Source organism: Montipora foliosa, chromosome 3 (assembly GCF_036669935.1).
Source record: "Montipora foliosa isolate CH-2021 chromosome 3, ASM3666993v2, whole genome shotgun sequence".
Lineage (NCBI taxonomy): Eukaryota > Metazoa > Cnidaria > Anthozoa > Scleractinia > Acroporidae > Montipora > Montipora foliosa.
The window spans coordinates 65,559,822-65,572,321 of NC_090871.1; the positions used below are offsets into that span (position 1 = coordinate 65,559,822).

A 12,500-nucleotide genomic window follows, 5' to 3' on the forward strand; every position below is an offset into this window, starting at 1 on the left:
TCCCTTGTTGAAGGTTCGCTGTAATATCAAAAATTTCGTGTGTTAAAGTTCAATTTTTTTTTCAATACTTTAGTTACTTACTTCCTAAATTATTTTTGTGCCAAGTTTCGTTAAATTCTAACGAGTGGTTCTCGAGAAATAGGCGTATTTCTGAAAAAGCTATTCCGCATTCAATCGCATTTTTTTAACCTACTACGCATGCTCTGCATTTAACTGAGTTCTTTGCATCGTTACTTTTTCTAACATACATTTCTCATAAAAGACTAAAACCATCAAAACACTTTGTTCAATTATGAGGAAAAATAGTACAGATAGCGGAAGCATTGAGCAAATAAAATGATTGCTGTATTGAAGCCATGTTACTTCGCGCACGCTGCATTGCGTAAGCAAGAGCGCGCGCTCCTCTCGTTTAAGAAGGTGTTATTTTGGAACTCGCCTCAGTCCTTTCGCGGAAAATGATCATTTTGAAAACGAAATTGCCCCTTTGCTATCCATTAATGTATCATCCGTGTTGTGAAAAAACGAGGACGGTGACCCCCCATTCGTAGTGGCTTTATTTACTCGTAATAGGTACACGAAGAACATATTTTAAGGAAAAAGAAAGTTGACTGGTAGAAGTTGTAGTATTTACATGTAAATCACGTAAACCTGCCGTGCATACGGCAAGAGCTACTGTAATTTGAATTGACCAATCAGAATTCATAGAGCGGGAAAAACTGTGCTATCCGGCGTCATGTCAATGGTTTGCCATTACCTTAATTAAGCAACGATAACGGTCACAGCAACGAAAACGTCACAAATTTGCAAAAACAATAGCTTTGCACAGCCCGCACGTGCGTTTTTCACTTTTGTCTATTTCTTTGCTGTCGTCTCCAAACAACAACATGAAATAGCCAAATCTGAGGTTTTAGAATTCGAGGCAAAATTTTCATTTTCTCCCCTAAATTAATCGCCGTTCCGACCAGTGTCATTTTTGAGGAACTACCACACCCTTGTCACATTAAAAAGGTTGAAATAGTCACGAAGTGATTACAATAACGTTGATTTATCGTTTACCGCCGCCGTTGTCGTTGCTACAAGGCTTCCCAATGTTCTCACCAAACCATATGACTCCTTTCAGCTTAAAGTACGCTCAAAGTTCTGTAGAACCTTGTTAAACATGTACAGTGGGTATTTCATACGCTTTCGATACTTTTCAACATTAAAGTGTTTTCAGGCCAAAGGAATACGGTGTACAATATATTTCTCAAAGCGTGCTGAATGGGGCCGTTTATACGAGAGAAAATAAGCCGCGGCTTACTCTGGCCGCGGCGAGTATAGGTAACTCCCAGGCCAGGATGAGATAAACTAAGAATAAAGCCAGGATCTAAGTCAGGATCCGAGCCAGGATCCGAGCTAGGATCCGAGCCAGGATCCGAGCCAGGATTCGAGCCAGGATCCGAGCTAGGATCCGAGCCAGCATTCGAGACCTAACCGAGACCTAACCTAACCTAACCAAGACCAACCTAACCTAACCGAGACCTTCCCTAACTCTAACTAGACCTAACTAGACGAGAACCAACCTAAATAGACCTAACCTAACCGATTCGAGACCTAACCTAACCGAGAGATTCGAGAATAAATAGCGGAGAAAGCTCATCTTAGCTCGAATCCTGGCTGGAATCCTGGCTCGGATCCTAACTCGAATCCCGGCTCGAAGTTTAGGTATCCTCGGTCAGGATAAGCCGAGGCTTGAGAAAGCCGTGAACGTAGATTTTGTACCATTTATATGAGGTGTTCGTGTCTTATGTAAGCCACGGCTTATTTTCTCTCGTATAAACGGCCCTAATATTTCGCAAACTTTGCCGACGATTTTAGCTATTTAAAAAGGTAAATAAAGTTGATCAGTAAAGAACTGATCGACTTCTCACTTTACGCAAACACCGTTTTACTTGATATCTCAACTTATTTTAAGTTTTACCTTAAACGATCGCTAGTTAGTATCGTTTACAAAAAATGACTGATGGAATTCAAGTGTAACAACCGTTTTCAGGAACGAATGAAAATATTTTTAATGACCATTTCGTCACTTTTTGTTTCACAAACAACCGCGCGTTTCTAAAATTTTGTTTCCCTGCATGTCAGCAGCTGGACAAATGGATGGAAAGCTGTCAATTATCTTGCAGCAGTTGTGCACGCGTTTTAATGTAACCATAAAGGCACCTTAAACTGGCACAGCCTCATAATGAAATTCATCAGCGGTTCGAGTGAGGGTTGATGGTCCCAAAACGAAGAGAACTGAGACCTTCAGCGGTTTATGTTACAGCAATTGCAAAGGAATAGAAGTTTTTTTTCGGCGGAAAGGTGATCATTATTATATACAAACTCTTTAGGCTTTTATACCACAAGTAGCTCAATTTTTACTGTAAATGAATTGTAACTCGCTTTCTATTGTCAGGTTATATCGATTATGATTTGGCATGCTGTGTATTCGATTCGCTGATCACTCAGATAAAGCACGTTTTCACTTTTTTGATCGGTTTTTTGACCAGTTTACATAAAAAATGACATGTTTTGGGCAAATGTTCAGTGTGTTGACATTAGCAAATTGAGAGTAATTTTTTCCTTGGGGAAAGGGCAATCCAGGCTGGAGAAGAAGCACTCACAAAAGATTCGATAAATTAGTTATTTATCAAAACCTTAGTTTACGGACAAAGTCTCTCGAAAGTCTAAATATCGCAGAAACGTAGTGCAAAACGTCCTTTCTTTAAAAGTAAGGAAGTTCATGAGCTCTGAGACACAATTAGTTGAACTTCAAATGCGAACAGCTTTGTCCCATGGTGTGTTTTTTGGGAGGCTGTGTACACATGTAAAGGGGGAAATCCAAGCATTTAAACGATCTCACTGAGAGGGAGTGTAATGTTAGCGCTGTAGGGTCTACGTGTTATATTCAGTTGAAGGTTGGTAGAATCAATGATCTGCATGTACAACGAATACTGGACACAGTGCCCTTTTAGCACCTGGGAGATCGTAACTGCATGTACAGGTAGAACTCCCTTCGCGGCTTGGGAGATTTGTTTCTAGACAGGAACAAGGAAACACTCCAATCATTGCGGCTGCCGGACGTTCAACTGCTTCAATTTAACAATTCGTTTCAACTGATCTAAATACAAACCATACTAATACGCCAAAATAAATTGTCTGGTAGAGGATATATTTTCAACCATATAAGTAGGATCAGCGTGTTTAACTTTAACAGTACAAAGTAACATGAGATATATAGGCTATTCTATAACTGCAACGAGTTGAATCGAATCTTAATTTTAACCAATTGCAATGCTCGATGTTGCCGCCGTGACATGGCATATCCAGGCATACTTGTTTTACGAAGAGTGCTATAGAGGTCGGCACAAAGTCCACAGGGAAAGATGTACTGAATACATGGTTCACGGGGCCATAATTTGACGTTAAAAGAAGTGCCGTAATATATAGCACCGGTAGAACTGGGGAAAAAAGTTAGTTGACAGGGGTTGGTCAAACATTGCTAACACTGCTAACACGTAAACCCACTCCTAGGGCAATGTTGTGTTGGATAAGTTCCACCGTGTTTTCCCCCCAGGACGAAACCTCGAGTTGATCAGAAAACGAATAAATCGTTGTCTTCCAAAATACACTTGCACTTCTGGGTTTAATTGGGGCCCGAAGTCTTAAACGAAACAATGTTTCCATCTTGTTTTTCAGATCTGTTTTTCACTCAATGGAGCCATTTTACTTTGGCTTCCGACTGACAATTCTCGCACTCGTTGGACTATTCGCAGGTAAACGTGCATGCACTGGCAAATAGATGCGAACTTCGATTAGCGTTTTCAAATCATGTCAGCTTACGTAGACTCCAGATACAACTTAATCAATACCAAACAGAAGCAAACACTGGTTCCGCAGTATCTGCTTTATCGATAACATTTGGGGGGCTCGTGTCATCGGGGTTTTGAGGCTTTTCTCACGATAGCAATAAAGATCCAGAATTGCGATCAAACATAAGGAAGTGATGGCCATGGGATTCTAAAAATCTGTATTCATTGAATTCACACAGGTATTTTTAAGGCTTGTAAGCCTGTGTATAATAAAATAACAATAAAACATAATAGCTTAAGGTGTTTGAACGCAGTTTTTGATACCTAAGTTTCATTTAACTTTTTCTCTAAAATCCTTGATCCTTAAGCTGACGTAGTTAAGCTGACGTATATGCTGTTGCCATGGCAACAGGAGGCCTTTAAAATCGATTTTGTTTATTTGCAGAAAATCTTGGCGTTAGATTTTCTTTATAATTTGCATGCAACAAGCTTGTAACGATGCTCACAAGTTAACACTATTTTAACAATAATTTGACAGAGAGATCATTAATTATTCCTTGTTGAAGGTTCACTGGAATATCTAGAATTGCCTCTGTTAAAGTCCAAATTTTTCTCAATACTCTAGTTACTTATTTCTTAAAGTATTTTCGTGCCAAATGTCGTTAAATTCTAACGAGTGGTTCTCGAGAAATGGGCGTATTTCCGAGAAAGCTATTCTGCATTCAATCGCAATTTTTTAGCTTACTACACATGCGCCGCATTTAACTGGGTTCTTTCGACAACACAAAAAAATCTGCGAATTGCGGAGTTCTTTGCATCGTTACCTTTTCTAACATACATTTCACATTAAAGACTAAAACCATCAAAACACTTTATTAAATTATGAGGAAAAACAGTACAGATAGCGGGAGCATTGAGCAAATAAAATGATTGCTAAATTGAAGCCGTGTTGTGTTAGCAAGAGCGCGCGCGAAAACTGTAATCGGCCACCTTAAAGAAATCTATCTGGAAGGAGGAAATCATTTGGTTATTTGCCAAAGTGGGGAGAAGCAAGGTTTGAACCGGTAATATTTGTGAAAATCCAGCGCCCTTTTACAAACTGAGCCACAGCGCTTAAACTGAGGCCGTCGTTACCCTCTATATAATTTTAAAATAACTTGTAAAGTGAGAGCGCAGAAAATTACATATCAACAAACCGATGCAATTTCGCTGTATTTTTTTAAGGTCTCTGTTTGGGAGATAATGTGTCTTTACATTACCACGCGTCTGGAGTTGTTTTCAACCACAACTTTACAAAAGAATTCTATCAAAAGGAGAGGAAAGATTGTGAGCCATGCAAAACTCTCGCTGATGACGTAGAACAAGGGGTGAGTATTCATGTCTCAGTGGCGCACTATCTCCGCTCACTGATTTGCAAAATTGAAGAAAGAGCAGAAAAAAGGAAGAACATTCTTAGTGATTAGTCTAAGAAAATTCCTTTCTACTTTTGAACCAATCAGAAGCAATAACAACGGGTTTTTCACTGACTACATGACTACATGGATTTGATTCAATTTGATTATACCGTGCTCTCCAAATATAGTAACCATACCATGACTTTACAAGGGCACTTCCAGTGCACGCCATGCTTGTTGAAGGACTTACTGGTAGGATTCTAACTGAGTATTTTGTGCATTTTAGTTCTGGAAAATGTTTGACTTTTTTGAACAACTCAAGCTATTTGAAAATAAAAAATCCATTTTGCTTCACAAGACATCCAAGGGAGTGTTTTTCAGGTGATTAACACAATGTTCAATGAAGTTTATAGACTAATCCATACAGTATTGGTATGCGACATCTGCGGTAGTGTTAACATCTCGTTAGCTTGTTCGCACTGTCAGATATCGTTTGCGACCTTAAAAGCAACTGCGATGTTGACAAGGAAAAGAGCGCCAAAAATTTAGAAGTTTGTTGAATGAGCAGAAACATTGGCTTCACACGCAATTCCGCACCTGGGCCTCTCATCTTCGTAAGTTCTTCTTCTCTCCGTCATGCAGGCAAAACAACAACTTAAAATTGCTAAATTTGAGATTATATGGAAGAAGTGCGCACACGACGATTTGTTTCCACTTTTCTCGTTTTGTCCTTTAAATCTTAATGCACATACGAAGATTGTGAGATACAATGCTCGGAAAATCAGTGGAACAATGAGAATTAGTATCACCCAACTAGGGGACTGATGCAAATCCTGCATTTTGATTAGCTACGCTGCTAGAGGACTATTAGTAATAGTCCTCGAGTAGCGAAAAGCGTGAAGCGTCCTTTCGTTTTATTCTCAAATAAATATTTCTTCAACTTGCATTTGATAATTTTATTATTGGCTTTTCTGTCCGACTAGTTGGGTGATACTAAAACATTTACTCTTCGCCCTCAAAGGCCACAGGTCAATAGCCCATTCGGCTTCGCCTCGTGGGCTATTGACCCGTTGCCCTTGCAGGCTACGGGTCTAATTGTTAAATAGTAAATATGAACCTTAGGATCTACAACAGCGACGTCGACGTCAACGTCATCTCAAAATATAACTTTATCCTAAGGCAGCATTTACATGAATGCGGTTTCATATCGACACCGTTTCACGACTTCGAAACCGCCTCAAAATCGATGCGGTTTGGAAGTATTTACACGGAACAGTTTTCGCCAGAAAATCAAAGTTGTGACGTTGTATGAGAGCGCTGCGCTACCTACTAAAATCATCATTTTGAATCGAACAATACAAGCCTCGGGCCAAAAGAGTACTGAACCCTATTCAAATCGATACGGTTTCGCCGATTACACGACAGATGATCGTTTTGAAAACGCTCCACTTTTGGTAGCGTTTTCAAATCGACTTGGTTTTACTAACAGTATCGATTGGTGCCGTGCAAACAGAGATGTAACTGCATCGAAAACAATGCAGTTACAAATGAAACGTGTAAACGCTGCATAAGTCTTTGGCGATTATTCCGTCTCGTTCACGTCCCACAATAAGGGCGAAGTATCCTAAAAATAAATTGGTACGAGCGGTTTCAGAGTAAAAATAAAAAATTAACAAAAAATAGACAACGAAAGATTCTTCTTGCTTGCTCACGTTGTCGTCAAAACCTCAAATTTGGTGATTTCACGTCGTCGTTATGCAGAGGACCGCAAAAATATGTGCTAAAATGGGTACTGCACTTGCAGCACGATTATTTATGCTCTTTTAGCCAATGATGCCTTTGTTTCGTGGCGTTGTCATCGACGTTGCCGTCGTAGATCCCTGAGACGTTCTCGTCGACGTTTTTGTGGCAGTACACTGTAAGTACACTGTAAGTGCACAGCACACTTTGTCACCGAGTTGTAAGAGTGTAAGAGAGTCCGTGGTGCCAATAGGCCGGCAGCGCGTGCATAAAACACGAAAATAAACAGGTCTGTTCGAAGCGTGCTTGAGTTTCAACAAAATGAGCCCCAAAATCGGCAAGAATTTGTGACGCTGATGAACAATAAAGCAGCTGCATGCTATTCCAAAACGATGGAATTACCTTGGTGATAAATAACCTCGTCTGGGAGAGTAAATTTTTGACATTGCAGAAACAATGGTCAATCTCAATAGTTCGGCGATTGTCATCTTTGTGTTAAATTCGCACATTTCTTTTCAAACTTTAAAACACTTGAAAAAAAAACCAAACTAACAAAAACAAAAACCCGGTGTCTTCCCATCATTTTGACATAGATGTATTCTTTATTTTTTTTTCCCGAATAAACATGCAAGGTATCTTGATGGCTGCACCCGCTGAATTCGATGTCACTTTCAATTTTGCGATTTACTTGTGCAACCAAAAGTACTATAGGAAAATTTAACGTAGCAAAAATCTTCCAAAATTTTTTACGTTGATGGAAATTTTTATATTCGTGGTTCAAAATTTTTTATGTTGTTTTCATGTCGCAAGTTTTGTTGCTGATGGCAAAATATTTTATTCTCCATCCAAACTTCCTTCTGCTCTTCCTAAAAACTGTGTATCAATATTTATTTACTTTTGTATCAATATTTGTTTTTCATAAAACAGTCTAACGAAATCTGTACCTTGCTTGCTTTGTTCGCATTTTTAAGCGCTAAAATAGAAATTCGGTCCTATCTTTCTGGCTTAAAGTGGTATATTTTTTAGGTCTTCCATCCAGATACCTAATACCGCTAGACAGGGCTTACCTTCAGTGAACTTTTGCATGAGAAAGCTGTCAGACACTCAGAGTGCACGCTTAAACTTGTGGTGAAAGAGAAGTTGTAAGGGAACTTGAAAATGATCATCATGTCAGCTTCAAAGCCAATTTTTCTCGATTCCCTTTTATTTTCTTCAGTCTTTCTGGGTTTAGTATTTTGCTGGTAACCACATGTATTCTCAGGTGCTATTTACCTAAGACATCTACCATGGCACTATAATGATATACCGTGCGAAAACAAAATCGTGTACTATTAGAGCTACATATCTTGGCGTCATGATCATTTTTTCCAAATATAAGTGAGACAAAAGTCTGTTTTGATTGTTCTGGCCATAGAAGTCTCTTGAATTGTTTTGCAGCTCTCCGTCACTTGGTGGACAGAAAATAAACCTAAAGGTGGCAAAAGGCATTGATACTCAGTCACAAGAAGAGGAAATGTAAGGCTTTGTTGTCATCTGTCTACTTTATTTATAACCTGAGAATCAGCCCTTTCTGAGGGGTAGGGGGTTAGGAAGAGGGGGAAAAGAAAGGGCTTTTCTTTCCCTGAAACCTCTTTTATTATCATACAAGAGTGGTAAATCACTTAAGGACATGCTAGTTAAAGCATAAATTGAATGTTTCACAATTTCTGTAACCACAAACCCACAAACGGGAGACCGCGCAAGTCTGTCACGTTCTTTCAAATACCCCATGTTAAAATTCCCTGTTTCAAAGATTCTCCATTTTAAAGGTCCCCCGTTCCCCTTTCCCCGTTTCTCATTCCTTCGTTCTCTCATTATCCATTCTCTGTTTTAAAGATAGCTTCGAAGCCTTTGGCAAAATGTTTCAAGATATACTTTAAATTATTCCCGTTAAAAACAAAGAATCTTTCAGGAAAAGGGTGTTTGAAAGTCGCATGATCAAGACGAAGTAAAAACTAAAGATTACGCTAACTTTGCTTGTTGTTTTTCGATTCAGGGGGGTTTATTTCATTATGGTCATACGACTGGACTTGAATGTCACAGATCCTGCTGTAAATCTTCGTGATTTGAAAGATTCGATTCCGAGATCCTGCTGGAGATATCTGAGACAATTTCAGTTCTACTCAACAGTTTATTTGAACATAACAACTTTCAATATTGAGGTGGGTAAGGTTACGTATACGTACCAGATTGTTTCTTTTTCCTAGAAGGTTGATCATCTTAATGCTTAAGTTTGCCCAAAGCATTGGCATCCAGAAGCAAGTATCGCACACGTGTATAGTACACAATTTTAGGGTACGAGCTAATTAATAGTTTTATTAACGGTCTAACCTTATGGCTTCTTATATTTTAACTGGCGACATTGGTAAGAATTTTTCTTTTCCAGAAGACGTCTTGCATGAATCAAGTGTTCCTAGGAGCTCACGACTTCCATATTAGGTCGTTAAGTAAACATTTATAGGCAAAGCTATTTTCAGACGAGTTTTCAAATAACTTTGGGATGGTACGACTGACACTTCCCCAAAAGTAACAAAAAAACCAACATTTGACTTGATTTGCTTTCTTTGTTTTCTGTGCCCCCAATTAGTGATCCAGCACTAGAACGACTAGACACTTAATTACATAAAGTTCCTTTCCTCTTCCATTTTTTTAATTATGAAGTGGTTATGATTGGGTAGAAAGGTTTTTCGCGGAAAACCAAACTCACTCTCGCTGTCTCTCTCTCCCTCTCAACCCTCTCTCCTACTTTCTCCCTCTCCCTCCCTCCCTCCCTCCCTCCTTCACTCTCCCTCTCCCTCTCTCTTGATTGTACTCTTTGATCGTCGGTGATGACCTTTAGCAACCTAATTGTAATGATCTTTTAATCGAGATGTATTTTTACAATACTTTTATCTTGTTTCTCACTTTCCAAGGAAATTCACGAATCTAATGTCAGCGACTATCTAAATTACCTGAGAGAGAGGCACTACTTTACGCCCGATGTAATTCTTCGCAAGGTCAACGATATTCCGGAGGACCATCAAAGAGCATTAAAAGCCATCTCCTACGTAGGATGCGCCTTATCGTCTTTGGGACTCATACTAACAATCCTGACTATTGCCTTCTCAAGGTACGGCGATGTTCTATTAAACACACTCGAACCTCTTAACCTTCCTCCTTAGCTATGATTGGCCGCTGTCGGCGACGACCTCCTCCATCAACCTGATCGCACAAAACGTAGCAATAACCCAATGACCACTTTTCATGCTATTATACCATGACGTCAGGAGCTCATCAAGGGTATCCTTTATCTCCCATATACTTGGCCTAGGATTCAACCCTTTCCCGAGTAGATTTATTTATAGAACGACTCCTTTGCGACCCTTACGAGATTCAGCAGGCCAACTGTTGCAAAAACCAAAGGGAAACATGACACGTCAAATTTTCACTGGATCGAAAAATAAGAAAACAAGTTTAGTTTGGCTTGAACTCTAGAATGCTAGACCTCCAGACGCTAGAGCTCTAGTAGCTCTATACTCATTAAATGACATCCCGGAGGTGGAAGACAGGCTACATGGCTCCTGGCAACGAGCCCCAGACTCGTTTATGGATGATTTCACCCCGTACATTGGGGAGATTACATCGCTCCTCCTCAAACCAAAGACTAGATTCCAGTCCATTGTCAAATCACCTAGGCTCCAGAGCCTCCCTTCCACCTTAAAGAGGTTAAAAAGTACAAAGTCCACTTGAGATTCTTAATCATGTCATTGCAGTTAACCATTGGTCAGTTTACAAAACAGGGTAAAACCAGATCATGTCAATTTCAAGTCAAGTCATTTTGTCAATTTTCATTCACGTGTTTGGTTGACATGAAATTCAACACCATGAGTCATCATTCTCAATTCACGTAGTGCGGGAGTTAAGTTGAGTTAATCTCAGTGATTAATTTAATTTAATGTCACAATTGTTTCCACAGAAAGCTTCGCCGTCTTCGCCCAAATCAGATATTAATTTGTATGAGTCTGTCACTGCTAGCAGCCATCTTACTTTTCACATTTGGTATCAATGGTGTGACAGGATCGGATTCTGTTGACCTGTGCAAGGCTCTGGCCTCGTTGTTGCATTATTTCTTACTCTCGTCTATTGTATGGATGAGCATAGGGGCATATAACTTATACCAAGACCTCGTGAAAGTGTTCGATACGACACTAACTTCACAGAAGGAGTTCATGTGCAGGGCTGGCGTATTAGGATGGAGTAAGTTCTCTAAGTTGAAACTTTAAGGACGTTGCCTATTAATTCAAAGGTATTTTTGCCCCGGTTTATGATTATGCAGGAACTGTAGATCTTAACAAGTGTTATTGAGATCCAAAAAGAAAATTGGGGGTATCCACGCATTTTTCAAAGATAATTGATGAATGATAGTTGTAAAAAGCTTTAAAGTACAAAGCAATGTATTGTGTAAATTTCTCAAATTGAAGCTTAATTTTCCCTCAAAAATGCATAGTTACCCTTAATTTTCTTTTTGGATACCAAGAGTAGTGACTAAGATCTACTTTCTCCGGATAGGTTTAAACCGCGCAAAAATATCACTGTCAGTTGGTAAGCATCACCGATAGGAAACTCGAGTATCTCGAGATGCGCAGAATGTTTGCGGAATGACAATAGTAGACACCGTCCTTAACTTGTTTCCGAATTCTTCGCCAATATCACAATTGGTGTGGGTATAGCCTACGTGTAGCAGTACCCACCCCCTGAGGAAAAAGGGGAAGGAGGGAACCTCTCCAGTTTTTCCTCGGTGCGGGGACACGTAGGTTGGTGTTTGTAACAAGTTTGACCCCTTTTTTCATCTTCTTCTTCAGTCATTATTCATTCATTTATTCATTCATTCGTTCGTTTGTTCGTTCACTCATTCATTCACTTATTTATTAATTCGTTTTCCTACGTCGCAGTAATTCCCGCCATAATTGTGGTGATAACGATACTAGCTGAACCTGATTCATATGGATTTCATATGATGGATAACAACAAGCAAGCACTGTAAGTAACCTTGCTTTATCTCTAGGCTCAATTCTCGCTTGAAAAGATAAATATAAGATGTGCCTTGAAATTTCTTTCAAACTACAATGCTACGTTTCTGATTTTAGTGGTTAGGGCTTATGTACTCGTGCAACGAAAGCATATACCACATTTGACGTACGCATATGTGATAGCCTCTTCCTGATTACTGTCTTTTGTCCAAGCGAAAAGTGGTAATGATCAATTTACTACTGGGTTTAATTTGCGTGATTTTTTTTTTTGTTTTTTTTTTGTTTTGTTTTTTTTGTTTTGTTTTTTATTGTACTACTTACGATACATGTTACATGATTTACACTTGTACTTACTTCTTACACAATACTTGCACTACATTAACTTGCACTACATACGATACATATTACAATACCATAACACTAGTCAAATGGAATTATAGTTGATCTGTTTACAACGTAATTGTTTACATTTTAATTGTTCGAGT

The 12,500-nt window shown here is 39.2% G+C and overlaps 1 protein-coding gene across 5 annotated transcripts in view; it reads left to right on the top strand.

Annotated features, from left to right (window-relative positions):
- The window catches only part of LOC137997983 (adhesion G-protein coupled receptor G6-like), a 25,271-nt gene that overhangs the window by 6,684 nt on the left and 6,087 nt on the right, over positions 1-12,500 (top strand). The window contains exons 1-9 of one of the 5 annotated variants that reach the window (XM_068844350.1): positions 2,188-2,343; positions 3,721-3,797; positions 5,058-5,200; positions 5,514-5,608; positions 8,405-8,482; positions 9,003-9,168; positions 9,919-10,115; positions 10,962-11,242; positions 11,938-12,025. In XM_068844350.1, coding sequence (XP_068700451.1) covers positions 2,297-2,343; positions 3,721-3,797; positions 5,058-5,200; positions 5,514-5,608; positions 8,405-8,482; positions 9,003-9,168; positions 9,919-10,115; positions 10,962-11,242; positions 11,938-12,025 — 1,172 coding nt within the window. In that variant the 5' untranslated portion in view covers positions 2,188-2,296. Of the gene's footprint in view, positions 1-2,187; positions 2,344-2,614; positions 2,753-2,882; positions 3,026-3,720; positions 3,798-5,057; positions 5,201-5,513; positions 5,609-8,404; positions 8,483-9,002; positions 9,169-9,918; positions 10,116-10,961; positions 11,243-11,937; positions 12,026-12,500 lie in introns of those variants that run through there. The other 4 variants (XM_068844353.1, XM_068844352.1, XM_068844351.1 and 1 more) reach the window with 4 other exon arrangements.